Source organism: Benincasa hispida, chromosome 8, assembly GCF_009727055.1.
Source record: "Benincasa hispida cultivar B227 chromosome 8, ASM972705v1, whole genome shotgun sequence".
Classification (NCBI taxonomy): domain Eukaryota; kingdom Viridiplantae; phylum Streptophyta; class Magnoliopsida; order Cucurbitales; family Cucurbitaceae; genus Benincasa; species Benincasa hispida.
Genome location: NC_052356.1, coordinates 30,596,009 through 30,613,678, shown reverse-complemented (window position 1 = coordinate 30,613,678; position 17,670 = coordinate 30,596,009). Strand labels below are relative to the sequence as shown.

General features: G+C 37.9%; 1 protein-coding gene across 4 annotated transcripts in view; it reads left to right on the top strand.

Annotated features, from left to right (window-relative positions):
• Positions 1 to 2,075: 2,075 nt before the first annotated feature.
• LOC120082786 (vacuolar sorting protein 3) overlaps positions 2,076 to 17,670 on the top strand; it is a 28,661-nt gene continuing 13,066 nt past the window's right edge. For all 4 annotated transcript variants that reach the window (XR_005483283.1, XR_005483284.1, XM_039038089.1 and 1 more), the window contains exons 1-6: positions 2,076 to 3,429; positions 9,710 to 9,985; positions 10,509 to 10,705; positions 11,519 to 11,660; positions 16,767 to 17,036; positions 17,138 to 17,210. Coding sequence is in view for 2 of the 4 variants with exons in the window: in XM_039038089.1 (XP_038894017.1) it covers positions 2,266 to 3,429; positions 9,710 to 9,985; positions 10,509 to 10,705; positions 11,519 to 11,660; positions 16,767 to 17,036; positions 17,138 to 17,210 (2,122 nt within the window). In the remaining 2 variants the exon portion in view is untranslated. The remainder of the gene's footprint in view (positions 3,430 to 9,709; positions 9,986 to 10,508; positions 10,706 to 11,518; positions 11,661 to 16,766; positions 17,037 to 17,137; positions 17,211 to 17,670) is intronic.

The window sequence follows — 17,670 nt, the reverse complement described above, 5'->3', positions numbered from 1 at the left end:
TCACTTTCAGAACTACCCCCACTACTCGACCTATTGCCACTTTCAGCATTATCATCATCGGCACCTAGATCAAATATAGGTCGTCTGTCCACTGGGGTATCCCGAAACTCCCTCTCAACGTCTGTCATGACAATACCCTCTTTAACCTTTATCTACATTAATAACTCAGTAAACTGGTTAGTGTCAATTTAACAACCAAATAAACATATTATGCATAAAGTAAACGTACATTGTCAGACTCGAATATCTCTCTCTCGAGTACTTTAAAGGACACTAAGTGGGAGCATGACCAGAGTAATATGCGAGGCAAAGCCACCTTACTCCTTCGCTCCGCAATGTTCCCAGCTATCGATGCAGCTAAGATCTCGTACGTTCATACCTAAATAAAATTTAACATATATTAAGAACATTAGTAATGTTAAATCAAACAATATGATTATTATGTTAAGCAAATTTACCTGGAACGCTTGTAGAAATCCATGCAAAGAGTACTTCACAATGTAGTTTTTATTTCCTTTCACCTTCGTCTTGTATAGACTACTCTTATCATTCAATGCAGTCTTTAGGGCATCGAGTGTCCTCTCCCAAATAATGGTACCCCAATCAAGACTGTTGTAGTACTCTATGTTTTGAACGTCCTTAAAACGCTTGAGGTCCACTGCATTTTTCTGTTTGTTATTTCCCATCATTGCAATCTCAGTATAGTAGACTAATGTGATCTTCACAGCATCCTCATCATTTTCAAACTCCAACTCCTTGTATTTTTCTTCAAGTAGACGGACATGTAAGGTGTTCTTCGTCACTCGATTACCAAAATACTTGTTTCAAGTTCATACGAGGACTGCTCATTCTGATCAACTCGTGTTGGGGATCGCCACAAACCAGTCATCAACAAAAAATCATCCTTCGAAAAAGTGACGATCTTTCCACAAACAGAGAATGACATTGAGTCAGATCTCATCCTCTTCACTTCTCTCAGCAACATATAATGGATAATTAGGTTGTTAAACACCATGTCAACGTCTACAAATCGCCCAAAAACTGTTCTCTTGAACATGTCTAACTACCTTAGGGTAAGCTTCTCCTTCACAATCTTGTTTGAATTAGCAATGTGAGCCAAACTCGTTACTTGACCGGGAAATCGGTCGGTTATAGGTATTCTGAAACGTGTTGCCATCTTAAATCACTCCTACATGAAATAAAGATTCAATCAGTAAACTCCTTCAGAAAAAAATTGTAAAAAAAATTATGTTTAAATCTTGCTGGTATCGCTCTCGATGACTTCACTCTCACTGGCATCACTCTCTCCGATATAGCTCTCGCTGGCATTGCTCTCTCCAGTATCGCTCTCTATAGTATCACTCTCTCTGGTGCCACTCTCTCTAGTAACTCTCACTTATCTCGCTCACATTCTCTCTTTTTACTCGTCTTCAACCATAAAACACATCGAAAACCAGAAAAACAAACAAAAAACCATAGGTTCACAGTATTTCTAAACCCCAAAACGACCTACCCTTTCTGGTGTCGCTCTGTTTAGTATCGCGCTCTCGCCGAATTCACTCTCACTTATCTCACTTACAAACTCGCTTTACTCGTCTTCAACCACAGAACACATCAAAAACCAAAAAAAAAACAAACAAAAAAAACCAGAGGTTCACAATATTTCTAAACCCATAATGACTCATAAAGCCCCATTACCGATTAGTTTAAGACATTTTCAGGCACAAATTGAAAGATTTATTGATCAGATTTGATTTTTCGACGACAGTTGAATCGTTTGCAAGCCCAAATGATGGATTCTAAAGAGTTTTTAGTTTATGAGCGATACAAAGCCGTTAACCTTGAGAAATTTGAATGAAGAGTTTTTTTTTTTAGTTTTGGTTGGTTTTTAGTGAAAATGTAAGAAGACGAAGAGGTGACAATTTAAGTAATTTGATATGGCGATGATGTCCAGCAGAGAGTGAATTGACATTATTTTTTAAAAATAGATCATTTGATATTTTAGACCCAGAAAAATTTGATATTTGATATTTGTCATTCGTACAAATTTCCCCATATGTGGGGTAGCTATACAATTAACTCGAAAAGAGAGGAAGCATTTCTAACGTGGAGATGACAGTTTGCTAAATTCACCAACGAAAGAACGCCCAAAGTTCCGATCAAACTACCAGTTCAGTTCAGCTACTTTCGTTCCATCTTCATCTTCCATTAATGGCGTTTCTGAATTAGCTATTCTGGAGGATCAATCTTCTTTTCACCCACCCAATGGCCAAGCCCGAAAGGGCTGTTCTTGAACCACTCGGTGAGCAGTTCGACATATCCAGTCATTTTCGTACTTCAATTAGATCTCTCGCCGTCTCCCCTGTCTCTGATTTCGAGACCTTAATATATGCCGGAACTAAATCCGGGGCACTTATCTTGTTCTCTGTAACTCCGAAATATTCAAGTTCTACATCTCTCGGTACGGAAACTACCCGCTTGGATGCTCCCAGAATTGCCTCTTCATCGGAGGGATTTTCACCTGTGAGGAGTGTTGCGGTCAGCGTTTCCTCAATTGTATGTTTGCATGTGCTCCGTGGAATTGAAAAGGTTTTAGTACTTTGTTCCGATGGGTTTTTGTATATCGTTGATTCGCTTCTTTTAGTGCCAGTAAAGAGGTTGGCGGGTTTGAAAGGAGTTTCTTTGATTGCGAAACGAATTAGGAGTAGCGAGTCTGAGTTTTCTAGCCTGTATGGGAGGGTGGATAATAATTCTGGATTTGCGAGCTCTAGTCAAAGGCTTTTGCAGAGACTGGGAAGTGGGTTGCGAACAAATGGCTTGAAAATCAAGGAAACAGAATTGCCGCGTGAAGAAAGTAATTTCGTTTTTGCAGCTCTAGTTGTTAAAAGGTTGATTTTATTTGAAGTTGTTCTAGGTCGTCGAACTGGCAGAAGTGAGCGAAATACTAATGATCCCACTGAATCCCTTCTTATTTTGAAGGAGTTACTGTGTAACGAAGGAGTTTCAACAATGGTGTGGCTCAATGATTCAATAATTGTTGGAGCAGCTAGTGGCTATTATCTTTTTTCATGTGTTTCAGGAGAGAGTAGTTTAATATTCAAATTACCGGAGTTATCGAGTCCTCCATGCCTTAAGTTGTTGCGGAAAGAGTGGAAAGTGCTACTATTGGTGGATAGAGTAGGCATTACTGTTAACGCTTATGGTCAACCTATTGGTGGGAGTCTCGTGTTTCATGATATCCCAAATTCTGTTGCTGAGATATCTTCGTATGTGTTTGTTGCAAGTAGTGGACAGCTGAAGTTATATCATAGGAATACTGGTAGTTGTATTCAAACTATTACTTTTAATGGAAAAGGAATTGAGCCTTGCATTGTTTCAGAAGAGGATGATGGTAGTGGGGATGTTATTGCCGTTGCTGTGACTAACAAGGTATGCCCATTTATTAAGTCAAAGAAAAATTTATCTTTTCCCGCGATGTGAAGGCCTGTTACAATACAACACAAAAAGAATTAAGAAACTCACTAGATCAATAGATGTTCTAGCTGTTTTGCATAAAACAGATCAATTTGTAGACAAATATCGAGTAGTGCCATAGATCTTGTAGAATTAGGGAAAGAATATACGTACTTTAGGTGAGCATTCCATTGATGAGATGAAATTAGAAAAGGAGGGAGAAAAACTCCCCTATCAAAGGAAATTTAAAAAAGGACGCACATACAGAAGATAGGCTATTTATAGTTGCACAAGTAGGTAAAAAATTTACAAATTTTCACCAAGTGAGCGCCAAAGAAGATAAAGAATCAAGAAAGATGTTCAAGCATTTGTCTCTATCCTTGGAGATACAAGAGCTCTTGTTGTTCCATTATTCTGGGAAAGGAAGTTTTTTATAGCAAGTCGGGCTGTGCACTTTGTTGTGACTTGTGAGTTATTTGGAGGAGAGAAATAGGAGAATCACAAGGGGTTGATAGGGAGACTTTTGATGTGTGGTTCTTGTGAGATTCAATATTTCTCTCGAAGCATCGGTGATGAATTCCTTATATAATTATTCGTTAGGCCTTATTTTGCTTGATTGGAGTACCTTTCTGCAGGTTTGTTAGTCTTATGGGATGAATGAAATTTGGGAGGAGTTGAAGTATACTTTACTACTAATGCTGCTGATTACATTTTATTTTCAAGGTAATTCGTAGGAGTCTAAATTTTATATAGATGACCAACATGACTTGAACCTATACCGTTTGAGTCTTTTACCATTTCGTTGGCCCCACCAGGCCAACCCACAGTAATCTCCTGCAAGATTGGAACTATATTTATAAACTTCTATCCAAGCGTAATTGGAATTAAGAAATCTTGGACCAAGCTTGAGTGACATTAGTTGACACCAAAATGTTTGAGAGCTTTTTCCAGTACTTACTGCTGAAAGGTCTATGATTAAAATGGTCCTTCATGTTCTTACTTTTATAGCATAACACATACCAACTTGGGTAGAGATGCATTGCTAGGAAAACACATGATTAGATTCAACCAAATTCAAACTACCAGTGGCAAAATACTGAGCAAAATGTTTGATTTTCTTGAGCATCTTTCATATACATAGAGGATGGGGCACTTGTTTTGTTTGAGATCAAGGTACTGAAAACCAAACATACTAGATAAAATGCCTCTCCAAGCTTTCACAATTGAATATGCTAGTGGTCTTTTCCGTGGAAGACATCCATTTGGTTAATGTGTTCCCTCGTCTCTTGATCAGTCGAGTTCATCTAAATCAACTTCAATACTGGATGCAGTCATTCCAACACTTTATATAATACCTTTTGATTTGAAAGTGCCGCTCGGAAACTGACTTATCAGGGGTAGTTGTCTCCAATCAATCTTCCTAAAATGTAATTTTCCTGCCATGAAGTTTGAAGTTCCACAAGTTATCTTGTCACATTTTTTTTTAAAAAAGGAAACGATTCATTATATTGATAAATAGAGAAGAGCTAAGGCTCAAAGTACAAGAGAGTTATACAATGAGCAAAACGGAAATACAAGTGCTTCTAAAAGGACCAGGAGGTGCACCCGGACGTCTCAACTAGGTTGACACTCCCTTAGCACCCTCGTCACTTCCAATTCAAACTCGTAACTAGAAGAGACATTAACAAGATTACAAAATGAGGGGACAATAACCAAAGAACAATCGAAAATAAAAATCTAATAATAAAGCCAAAACAGTGGCCTAAAACTTAAGGAAGTAAATAAAAAGTTCAATGTGGAAGAAAGGGGGGGATGGAGGTGAAGGCCCCCAGTTGAGGTTGAAATCTGAAAGACTGTAGGCAAGGAAGGGGTCGGAGAGGATGCACCAGGAGGAGGCTTGACGGCCGGCGGCTTCAAAGCGGTCTTGGCATCTAGTAGCTTTGTTATGGAAAATCCTTTGATTTCTTTCAAACCAAAGGTCTGCCAATAGGGCTTTTANGGCGGCTTCAAAGCGGTCTTGGCATCTAGTAGCTTTGTTATGGAAAATCCTTTGATTTCTTTCAAACCAAAGGTCTGCCAATAGGGCTTTTATTGCATTACACCATAGCAGACGGGTGGAATTGTGGAGAATGGGGCCAGCAAGGAGTTGACACATTACTTTTGAAGTCATTGCACAAGATCCATGAAAAGTTGAAAAAACACAGCAGTTTCTTCCAACACCAATCTGAATAGGGGCATGTAAAGAAGAGGTGAAGGGAGTCCTCACTATGTTGTAGACAGAACGGGCAAACTGAGGGAGAAAGGGAGAATGCTGGTTGCTTTCTTTGAAGAACTTCGGCTACATTCAGTTGACAGAAAAGCATAATCCAAATGAGAATGTTGACTCTTCTTGGACTCTTTATTTTCCAAATAGCTGAGAAGAGGGGCTTTTCCAAAGGGGAGAATGGTGTTAGGTGAACTTTAAGGGATTTAACGGTGTATAGGCCGGTGGTTGAGATGGATCACACTCTTTTATCAAAAGAGAGAGAAGGACTTCTACTTACAATTTTCCTCAACAAGTCTTGGAAGGCCAATACTTTTTCATCTTTGAGCAACCTTCGGAAGGTGATGGACCAAGAGGCTATGCTACTGTCCCAATGATTGGCAATTGAGCCATTGGGAAGCATAATAAACTTGGATAAAGGGTGCTGAAGGGGAAGATCCTTCCCAGGTGTCTAACCAGAAAGCAATTCGGCTGTCATTACCAAGTTTGAAAGTAGCCAAAGATTCTACCTTAAGCCAAGTCTTTGAGATGCTAATCTATGGACTTTTCAAGCTTCAACCACCTTTTCCTGTTGTATGCCAATCAAATGCATCTTTACCATGAATACTTCTAACAACTTTTCCCCAAAGAGAGTTTTCCTCATTGAAAACCATCCCCATTTGGCAAGGAGTGCAATGTTCATAGATTTGAAACTCCCGAGACCTAGACCACCATCTGCTATAGGTTTTTGAACCAATTCCCATTTAACCAAGTGATTTTGCTTGCTGCCCTTGTTGCCTTCCCAAAAGAAGCTTCGTATTATCCTTTCCATTTTAGATACTACTTTTTCGGGCATAAGGAAGATGGCCAAGTAATGAATTGGAAGGTTTGAGAAGACTGATGTGCATAGAGTGACTCTTCCACCCCTAGATAGATTAAATCTCCTCCATTTGTCAAGTTTGCCTTGTACTTTGTCTAGGACCGACTGCCAAAAGGAGTTTCTTTTCGAGTAACTCCCTAGCGGCAATCCTAGGTAATAAAAAGGAAGATGGTCAGCCGAAACATTTAAAGAAGTTGCTGTATTATAGAGATCTCTGTCGTCCACATTAATGCCATAAAGGGCTGATTTATCCCAATTTACCTTTTGCCCTGAACACCATTCAAAAAGCTCCACTGTATGTTTAACAGCATAGAGCTGTCATATTTGCAAAACGGTAAGGTATCATCCGCGAATTGGAGTATAGAGACTTGAACTTGCTCTTTACCTACTAAAAAACCTCCAATAATGCCGGATTGGTTGAGTCTGGAAATTAAAGCACTCAATACTTCGCTGACTAGAAGATAAAGGAAAGGGGAGAGGGGATCACCTTGCCTTAGCCCTCTTGAAGCAACCACTCTTCCCCTTGGTCTCCCATTAATGAAGATCGAGTAAAGTGGGTTTTTGACACATCCCAAGATCCATTCTATCCATTTCTGATTGAAGTTTTTGGCCCGTAGCACTTTTTCTAGAAAATCCCAATCAACTCGGTCAAAAGCTTTCTCCATATCAAGTTTAAGGATCCATCCCTTCTTTTTTGGTCTATACTCTTCAACCGCTTCATTGGCTATAAGGATGGGATCCAAAATTTGTCTTCCTTCTATGAATGCACATTGGGAGGGAGCAATAATGCTGGGTATAATCCCTTTCAATCTCTCAGCTAGCACCTTAGCAATGACTTTGTATATTAAGGAGGTTAAGCTAATGGGTCTGTAATCACCGACCTTGATGGCTACTTTCTTCTTTTGAATTAAGCATATGAAGTTCTCTTTTATACAAGCATTGATCTTGCCATTCTTGTAGAAGTCATTAAAGGTATCTTGAAATCTTGACTTTAGAATAGACCAAAATTTCAGCAAGAATTCTGAGGTGAAGCCATCGGGGCTTGGGGCTTTGCTTTTGCCAAGGGTTTTTATGGCTGAGAAGATTTCTGTGGCTGAAAAATTATTTTGCAGGAGGAGATTCTGATTCAAATTCACACAAGGCCAGTCTAGGTTTAATGGAAGATGCTTCTGCCCTGGGGATTTTAGAAAAAGACTGCTGTAATAATTGATTATTAGGCTTTCAATTTCTGCACTTGACTTTGTTGGCACTCCTTGCTCATCAACTAACTCATTTATAAAGTTTATCCCCTTTTTTCCTGCTAAGAATCTGTGGAAAAAGCTTGTATTCTCATCTCCCTGCTTGAGCCAATTTAACTTACTTTTTTGCAATAGGTTGATTTCTTCCCACCTATATAAGGCCATGAGTTCTGATTTTGATGAAGACCAAACTGCATAGTCATTGCTGGAAAGAGGGGAAATCTCGGCAAGAGTGTCCCATTTTTCTATTTTTGCCAGTAACCTCTCCTCTTTCTGTTTTAGTTCTTCCTTATTGCTGTGATGCCACTTTTTTACTGCTGTTTTCACTTCTTTCAGCTTCTGATTTAGTACAAAACCAGCCCATCCGTGCACTTTACTGTCAACTCATGCTTTCTCTATAATTTGGGTGCAATCTTTGTTGAGTAACCAGTTATTATAAAACCTGAAAGGTGAGGGACCCCAGCTGAAAGAACCGACTTTTAGTAAAATTGGGTAGTGATCTGAAAAAATTCGGGCTTGTCTATTGGTTCTAGAATTTTCAAATAACTCATCTCATTCTTTTGATATGAAAAAACAGTCTAGTAAGGATCTTGAAACAGTGATACCTTCCCTTGACCAAGTAAAGTTCCCATTACTCAACCAGATTTCCATGAGCTATGCTTGTTCAATGAACTTATTAAATTTTCTCATACCTCTAGTACTTCGACCCAAGGGGAATCTCTCATGTGCCCATCTTGTGATATTAAAATCACCACCCATACACCATGCCTCTTCACAGTAAGCTACCAAGGAAAGTAGTTCTTCCCACACAAATTTTCTTTCTTTGTAATCGGTTGGCCCATATACATTAGTGACCCAACAAGTCTTTTTACAAGTAGTGGTGCATTTTATTGAAAGAGAGTAACCACCTTTGAGGGTTTCTACTACTGAAATCAAATTTGTGTCCCACATTGTCAACAACCTGCCAGAAGCACTAAAAGATTCAACAAATTCCCATCCAACATCTTTGGAACTCCATATAGATTTAATAAAACTTGCATCAAAATTTTCTTTTTTGGATTCTTGAATTAGCACTATTGAGGGGTTAATTCTCTTTAAGAATCGTTTAAGGGCCAACCTTTTATTACTATCTTTGAGGCTTCTTGTATTCCAGGATACTATCTTCATTTTTTCGAAAACTGGGTTCAGTGCCAACCGAAGATTAGTCCAGTATTAGGCTGCAATCATTGACTATGCTCAGTAGATGTGCTGGGAGGTCAGAAGGGGTTGAAGGGGGGGTTGGATGGGCAGGGCTGAGGGCTTTTAACTCAGAAATAAGGTCCTCCTCTGTTTGAAACAGAGTATTTAGGTCAACAAGCAAGGGTGCTTCCGTATTTGGCTCTTCTTGATCTTCTGAATTGTTGAACCAATCATTTTCCTCAGTACTAATACTGAACGGGGAATCAGGAGGGCAATCCTTCTGTATGATTGCTAGAGGTTTTGGGGGAAAATTGGGAGTTCCTTTCAGTAATGGCCCAGCCGGGTTGGAAGGGGGGAGAGAGGTTGGATTTTCTGACCTGGTAATAAGAGGGTGTTTTGGAAATGAAGGAATCCTGGCTTTTTGGAGCTGACCGAACACTGAATTGAGGGTGAAGCCGAGGCTTTTGGGGTTGTTGAAGATGGAGCGATGGAACCACTATAAATATTATGATCCATAAGAAACTGTGTGTGTGAGGCATATGGTTCTCTTTTCTGTTTTATTATAATGCGATGTCTACCGATAATGCATAGCATGGAAGAATATATGTAATAGCTTCATGGCTGATGTTCATTTAACAGTTTCTAAATGCTCAGCTAGTTCTATATTGTTATGTAACATTGCTGTTAACTTTTGTTGCTTGGGTTGATAACCTTCAGGTTATGTGCTATCAAAAATTGCCTTGTGATGAACAAATTAAAGATCTGCTGAGAAGGAAGAACTTTAAGGAAGCCATCTCTTTGGCTGAGGACCTTGAACGTGCAGGTGAAATGTCCAAGGATATGCTATACTTTGTTCATGCTCAAATTGGATTTCTTTTGCTTTTTGACTTGCGATTTGAGGAAGCCGTAAATCACTTTTTGCAATCTGAGACAATGCAGCCTTCTGAAATATTTCCCTTTGTGATGAAGGACCCAAATCGTTGGTCCCTACTGGTACTTTCTCTTTGTTTTAATTTTTAATTTTCTTGCATCATGTATATTGGTCAATAACTTGATGCTGTTGATCCCGTAAAAAAAAAAAAAAAAAAAAAAAAAAACTTATTGGAAAAATATTCTGCAACTCAACTTTTATGTTGGGCCACTTGAAAAGGAACTGGAGAATTTGAAAGAGAAAAATGAGGATGTTGACAATGGTAGGGGTAAAGTTTTACATGTGACTGGTGTGAGAATTCTGGCTTTTGTATGTGTATCATTTAATATTACTCTTTTGTATGTGTTTTTCATAGAAGCAAAACTTTCTCAATTCCATAGAAGTATTTAATTTTTAAAATCTAGATTTTGGTAATTCTTTTGTTACCTTGTATTCTAAGTGCGAAAATTTTGGGTGTCCATTTTATTTCTAGCTGCAGAATTGGAGAGCTCAAATTAGTTTCAATTATTTATTTGTGTCTTTTCTCCAAAAAAGAGTACACAGTTTCAATATTGTAGTTCTAATGTTTAAATTTCAAATTTTTAGATTCCCAGAAATCGGTACTGGGCAATGCATCCTCCCCCTGCTCCATTTGAAGATGTTATAGATGATGGCTTGCTTGCCATCCAAAGAGCCACATTTCTTAAAAAAGTAGGAGTAGAAACTGCCGTAAATGATGATTTTCTCTTGAATCCACCAAGTAGGTCAGATTTGTTGGAGTCAGCCGTAAAACATATTATCAGGTATTTATATCTTATTTATTGATCTTTTTAGGTAATAATTTTTTAGATATTTTTAGTAGTGTGGATTTTTTCTGTATTTAATTTATTTTCTTCTCGGAGCAAAATGTGAAGAGGATGGTGCTATTTTTGGGATAACCATTTTGTTTTTAGTTTTATGTTTTTGAAAATCATGCTTGATTTCATACACTTTGTTTTTTTGGTAAGTTTTCCACATTTATTACAACACATATTTCAATTCTAAAGCCGAATTTAAAAAATAAATCAAGTTTTCAAAATTTATTTATTTATTTTTTTTTTTTTAATTTTCAAAATGTTGCTTGGTTTTGGAAAACATGTTTAAATAGGTGGAAGTTGTGATTATAAGCTTAATTTTAAAAAATAGAATGGCTTAGTTTTCTTCTTTCTAATTCCTGTATTTAACTTAAAAAGAGATCTTGTTTATTTTTAGCACAATGAATGATAATAGTGTCTCGCAGCATTTCTCCATATGATTCTAGGCTTTCCCACGAATCAATATTCCTAAGGGATACCGGGGTTAATTTAGAATACCAGAAGAGGAATGCTTCTGTCTTGTTTTTTTTTTTTTTTTAAAAAAAGGGAAAACATCTGAAGGAAAAAACCTTAAATTTTCATTGCTGTAGCATACTTCTCAATATTTATCAAAATTTTCATCTCCATGGTTAGTAGCAGTATCTTCTGTTGTTAATATAGTCAATATAACAATGGCCATTACCTTTTGAAAATTCAGTAATAAGTTTTGCCTCTCTCTCTCTCTCTCTCTCTAAAATTTAATATCTCTATCTGTCAATATAGGTACTTAGAGGCTTCCCGCCAAAAAGAATTGACATCAGCCGTTAGAGAGGGAGTTGACACTCTTTTAATGTGCCTGTATAGAACTTTAAATTCTATTGACAAGATGGAAAAACTGGCATCTTCAGCAAACAGTTGCGTTGTGGTATGCAGTTCTCTTTTATTGTGTTTACCTTTTGATAATAACGTGTACATGTGTTCCTTCGTATTTTTACTTCTTATGTTATGCATGGCTGTATTTAAGAACGACATTTTCTGTATGCTGTATTATCTTTTCTACTATGTGAACATGGACACGGGAAAAACATTTTGCTAATCGGCACTTGGTTATTCCCCCAATTATTGTATGGATGGTTCTAGTTCTGCACCTTTTATCTGAAAGATACACCTCTTCTTACGATGTTAATTATGTAGTTGTTTCACTATCAAATAATTTGAATGGGGCCTTTCAATAAGATGTTACTTATTCTTGTACTGTTTTCCCCACCAAGAAATAAGAATTCCAACTATTACCTACAGCTTCTCAGCACTCACGAGTCATGACCCATTGATCCTGCCCCATACACAGTTTGTTTTTAATAGGAAATGAGAAACTTTTAGTTTATTGTAGCTCCGCTGGATTGGGGCTCTCCCCCCTCCCTCTCTTTTTTTTCCTTTTTTTTTGTGAATTTCATGCATAAATGAAATTGTTTCTTATAATTTTTTTTTTCAAAGAACTTCTAGTTGATTGGATGAAAGGTAAAGAGGGAGGGAAGCTTTTTGGGAGGAGTTGGGGATCCTTTTTGGCTACTGTGGTCCTAGATGGTGTGTGGCTGGGGACTTTAATGTTATTCGTTCTCCCGTGGAGATGGCTTCAGGTGGTAGGATCACTAGCTCCATGAGAGCGTTTAATAAATTTATTGATGAGAGTAGCTTGTTTGACACTTCTTTGGTCAACGGGAAGTATACGTGGGCTAACTGTAGGGCTGCAACAAGAATTGATAGGTTCTTATTGTTTAAGGATTGGATTGATAGGTTCAGTAGTCCTAGACAGACAAGGGGGCCAAGAGTTACGTCAGATCATTGGCCAATCACTCTGGCCTAGGATCCCAGATTTGGGGTCCAAATCCCTTCTGCTTTGAGAATATGTGGTTAGACCATCCATCTTTTAAGCTAATATTCCATCTTGGTGGAATACTCCGATTCAAGGGAAGTGGGGAAGGTTATCATTTTATGGGGGAAGTTAAGGGCTCTAAAAGGAAATCTGAGAGTTTGGAATAGAGAATTTTTTCAAGATGTCAAGATCAGAAAGAAAGAGATCCTTATTAGAATTGAGGAGATAGATGTTTTGGAGTTGGAAGGCCATTTGGATAGTGCTTTGAAAGGGGAGAGGGATGTGTTAAAAGGGGAATTTGTAGACTTGATTAGAAAAGAGAGTATTAGTTGGGGCCAAAAGACTAAAATCAAATGGGCTAAGGATGGAGATTGCAACACTGCCTTCTTCCATAAAGTGGCTAGTGGAAGAAGGAATAAGAACTGTATTGGCCCTTTGATTTTTGGAGAATGGGTTGCGCACTCGAAATGACAAGGAGGTTGAGGAGGAGGTTTTTTTGGCTTTTTCCAATCTTTATAGTTCGGTTGTTCTGGAGAAGCCGTTTGTGCAAGATATTAATTGGTGTCTCATTTTGACTATGGAGGATGAGGAGTTGGTGCTCTCTTTTACTTTGGAGGAAATCAAGAAGGCGGTCTTTGGGAGTGACAGGAACAAGTCCCCGGGCTCGGACGGTTTTTTCCAAGATAATTGGAAGCTCATTAAGGGTGATTTGGGTGGAACTTTTAAAGAGTTTTTTGAGAGAGACATTTTGAACCGTTCTATAGTGGAAACCTTTGTATGTCTTATACCTAAAAAGGGGAATGCTTGTAGGGTTAAGGAATTTAGGCCCATTAGTCTCATAACCATCATCTATAAGATCTTGGCTAAGGCTCTTACTAATCGTTTAAGGAAAGTTTTGCCCTCAACTATTTCTGAGGCGCAAGGAGTTTTCTTGGTGGAGAGGCAGGTTCTTGACCGGGCCCTTATTACCAATGAAGCCATTGAGGATTGTCGAGCGAATGAGAAGGGGAGTTGTTTTTAAACTTGACTTTGAAAAGACTTATGATCATGTCAATTAGGACTTTCTGGATTAGGTAATGTAGAAGAAATCAGAGAAAACGAAGAAACGAGAGAGTCAGAGATGAAAAAGAAACCACTGCTTTGGCATCGGAAACCGATTTGCCGGAGGGAGAAGTTACCAATCGTGGCCGCAACATTTTCGAAGGAGCTTATCGTTTCAAAAGCAGAAACGTCGTTGGATGAGGTTGAGTAGAAGCAAGAGTCATCGCCGGTTGTCGAAGCTTCGTTGGAGGTGGAGGAGTTTGCCGTGAAAGCTTTATCGGAGGACTCACCGACAAAGATGGAAGAAGGAAAAACAAGGGTGGTGGCTATGGATGCTTTGCACTTTCACACTGAAGAAGAAAGCAAGTTCAAGAGAGGGGCAATTATGGTAATTTTAACAAAAACCCTAATTAGTTTTGACAATTTGATGACTTTAATGGGCCTCTCTTCCACTTTGGGCCTAATGGGCTACTCAAACAAAGCTTCCTACCTTAATTATTCAAAAGTCCATCCACATTTCAATTTGAAAAGATTTTTGTGGAGCAAGATTTTAATTTTTACTTGGATCTTAATTCCAATTTGGATTTGGGAAATTTTACGCAGAGAATTTTAAGTTGAGTCGATCACACTCAATGAGCCAAGAGAAGGAAGCTTCACTTTATCACCTCATACTCGAGGACGAGAATTTTCACTGTCACTTGGATTTTTTTTTATTTTTTATTTTTAACTTTTACTTTTATTTTTGTTTTAGAACTCGAGGACGAGTTGTTTTTTTTTCTTTTTGTTTTGGACGAGTTATTTAGTAGGATTAGGGTAAATTATGGTATTATGGTCAAATCTTTAATTAATTAGGATTGAGATTATTTTCCATGATTGATTAGAATTAGGATTAGTTTCTTTGGTTTATTAGGATTAGAATTAGTTTCTTTTATTAATTAGGATTAGGATTAGTTTACTTTTCAATTCTCTATAAATAGAGAGATTATCTTCTTATTTAGACACTATTTTATCAATAAAAAATTTCTCTCATTTGGTATACACCAGTTGGAGATTGGTAATTTAAGTTTCAAAACAAAGCTTTGTTGACCAAGTGGCTCTGGTGTTTTGCCCTTGAGCCTAAATCCTTGTGGCATAGGATCATTGCGAGTAAGCATGGCCACCATCCTTTTGATTGGGTGGCAAAAGGGATTAAAGGCACACACTGAAATCCGTGGAAAAATATTTCGCTTGAGTTTCCCTCTCTTTCTCATTTGGTCCGTTGTATTGTGGGGGATGGCAAAGATACGTATTTCTGGAAAGATTAGTGGGTGGGGGATAACCCTCTATGCATTGCTTTTTCTCACCTTTATCATTTGTCTTAAAAAATTGCCCGACCTTTGATTTCTTGATTTGGTCTGGGAATTCTTTGTCTTTTTCTTTGGGGTTCTGCCATCATTTGTCCAACAGGGAAATGACGGAGGTCGTCTCTCTTCTTTATCGAAGGAGTGTACTTTTAGGGATGGGAGGGGGGATATTCGTATTTGGAGTCTTAGTCCTAGTGAAGGCTGATCATCTCCTTTGGGATTGCCAATATGCGAAGGTCGTGTGGAGTTGCTTCCTGCAGGAGTTTGATGTTCAGATTGCTAGTCATAGGGATATTCGTGCAATGATCAGGGAGTTCCTCCTCCATTTGCCTTTCAGAGAGAGACTGTTTTCGGTGTGTGTGTGTGTGTGTTGGGGGGAGGGAGGAACAATAGAGTGTTTAGAGATAGGGATAGGGGCCCTTACAATGTTTGGTCCTTAGTAAGATTTCATGTGTCATTTTGGGCTTCGGTATTGAAGTTTTTTTTGTAATTATTCTCTTGGTAACATCCTATCTAGTTGGAATCCCTTCCTTTAGAAGGGGTGTTATGGTGGGTTTGTTTTTTGTATGCCCTTGTATTCTTTCATTTTTTTTCTCAATGTATTCTATCAAATTTAGAAAAAGGTAAAGAGTGATTTAATTTTAAAGAGTGGTAAAAAACTGTTTTTAACCCGTAATAATGCTCCTTTTGTTTTGTATGTTCTTACTGGCTTAAGCATAAGCACCCATTTCGAGATTATAGTCTTCCTTCTTTGATTTTTGATTGGCGTCTTTTCTTGTAACATTTTGGTGAAGGGAGCATTTTAAGCTCCTTTTCATTTTTCAATGAAATTCGTTTCTTTACTCAAATAGAAAATACTCCCTCGGTTAGTTCATATTTTTTTATGCCCTTGTACATTTTTTCATTGAGTGGTTTCTTTCCGTAAAGAAAAAAGGGTTTAGGAAACAAGAAAATTAAGGTAGATTCGAAGAGATTTTGTCAGATGGGACCAAAGTCTATGTTCTTGTAACACATGTACAATAACAATAAGAAAATTTCTTGCATTAAAAATGAATATTTTGCCTTTTTTATGGAATTATATATTTTGTTCCGGCTTCTCTTGCAAAGTTTCTCCTTTTAGTAATTTTTGTTTATTATTTAAAATTCTCAGCACAACAGTCATTTTTTAATGCTGCACAACACAAGTATAAAAGAAACTGGTACATTGGAGAGACAACATATTTGCTGTCTTAGAAAATAGATTCAGCACGGTCCTTTCTTTCTTTCTTTTTCCCTTTTTAACAAGAAACAAACCACTTCATTCCAAACCAACCAAGAAGAAAGGTACAACCAAATGGGTAAAGGGATGAGGAGTCCCCTTCCTACCAAATGAGGTTATATGAAAACCTTCCCGTCTAAGTTAATGAAGAAAGCGGAGTATCTACAGAAAAACTGAGAGTTTAGTTTCCTAATATGGAAGACTAAACATGGAGGTTTCTCTAAGTGAACGAATTCTGTATTTTTTATTTTATTTTATTTTATTTTTTTTAAGAGCAAATTCTGTATTTGAAATTGTATAATTTGGATTTGGCAAATCAAAGAGGATGGGAAAAGTTGCCATCAAACTAAATTCTGGTAGAAAATTTTAATTTGTTAATCCTTTGAACAGTTCATTTGTTTTAACTGTGGCTTCAAGATAGATATGGTTTCGAATACCCTATTAGAGGATGTGGTAATTGCAGAACCTTAGTGGTCCTATGCATTGTAAAACAGACAACTTCAATCGGCGGTGCAGGAGGAGTTGGAAACTTTATTAGAGGAATCTGGACATTTGCGTACACTTGCTTTCCTTTATGCTAGTAAAGGGATGAGCTCAAAGGCTCTTGCTATTTGGCGTATCTTGGGAAGAAATTATCCATCTCGCCTTTTGAAGGACTCTTCTATGGATGATACTATGGATAACAGTATTGTAGATACATCTGGTAAGGAAACAGCTGCAGCAGAGGCATCAAAGATTCTTGAGGAGTCATCTGATCAGGAATTGGTTCTTCAGCACCTTGGATGGGTATATGACCAACTTTACTATAGTGTGGACTTTGAAATTTTGCTAGGAATGCTGAGGCGTGGTACAATATTTTGCTAATTTTAATCGTATGCTTGTATCAGATTGCAGGCATCAACCAGCATTTTGCCATTCAGATTTTGACATCAGAAAAAAGATCATCTCAATTATCACCAGGTATTTTGCAAACTTGAAATCAGTCATGTTTTTCCTTACCCAAATTTTTTTCTCAACCTTCATTTAAAATTTTATCCCGTTTCACCAACACAAATTTTCATGATGTTCATATTCTTCTAACATTTAAGAAGCAATCCATAGCGGATTAGAAGGCTTGAGGGAATTTTTTGAATTTGATGGAATTTCAGTGTACAATTGTGGAAGATTCTAGAGGGAAATAACTCCTTTGTTGTAATTCCTTTTGCAAACCCTTGGGTAGAAAGTTTCATGTCCCAGAACCTGAGGTCCGAAGGAAGCCTAAACCCAAACTCCCTCAAGGCTTCACCTTCCTTGAGAACTTGAATTAGTAGCTTCAGCAAACAGGAAGCCTACTCTATCGTAGTATAAATCAGGGTGGCAAATCTATCAGAAGCCTACTGAAGAAGTTTAGGAGATAGAGCAGGTAGCCTTATCCAGACCC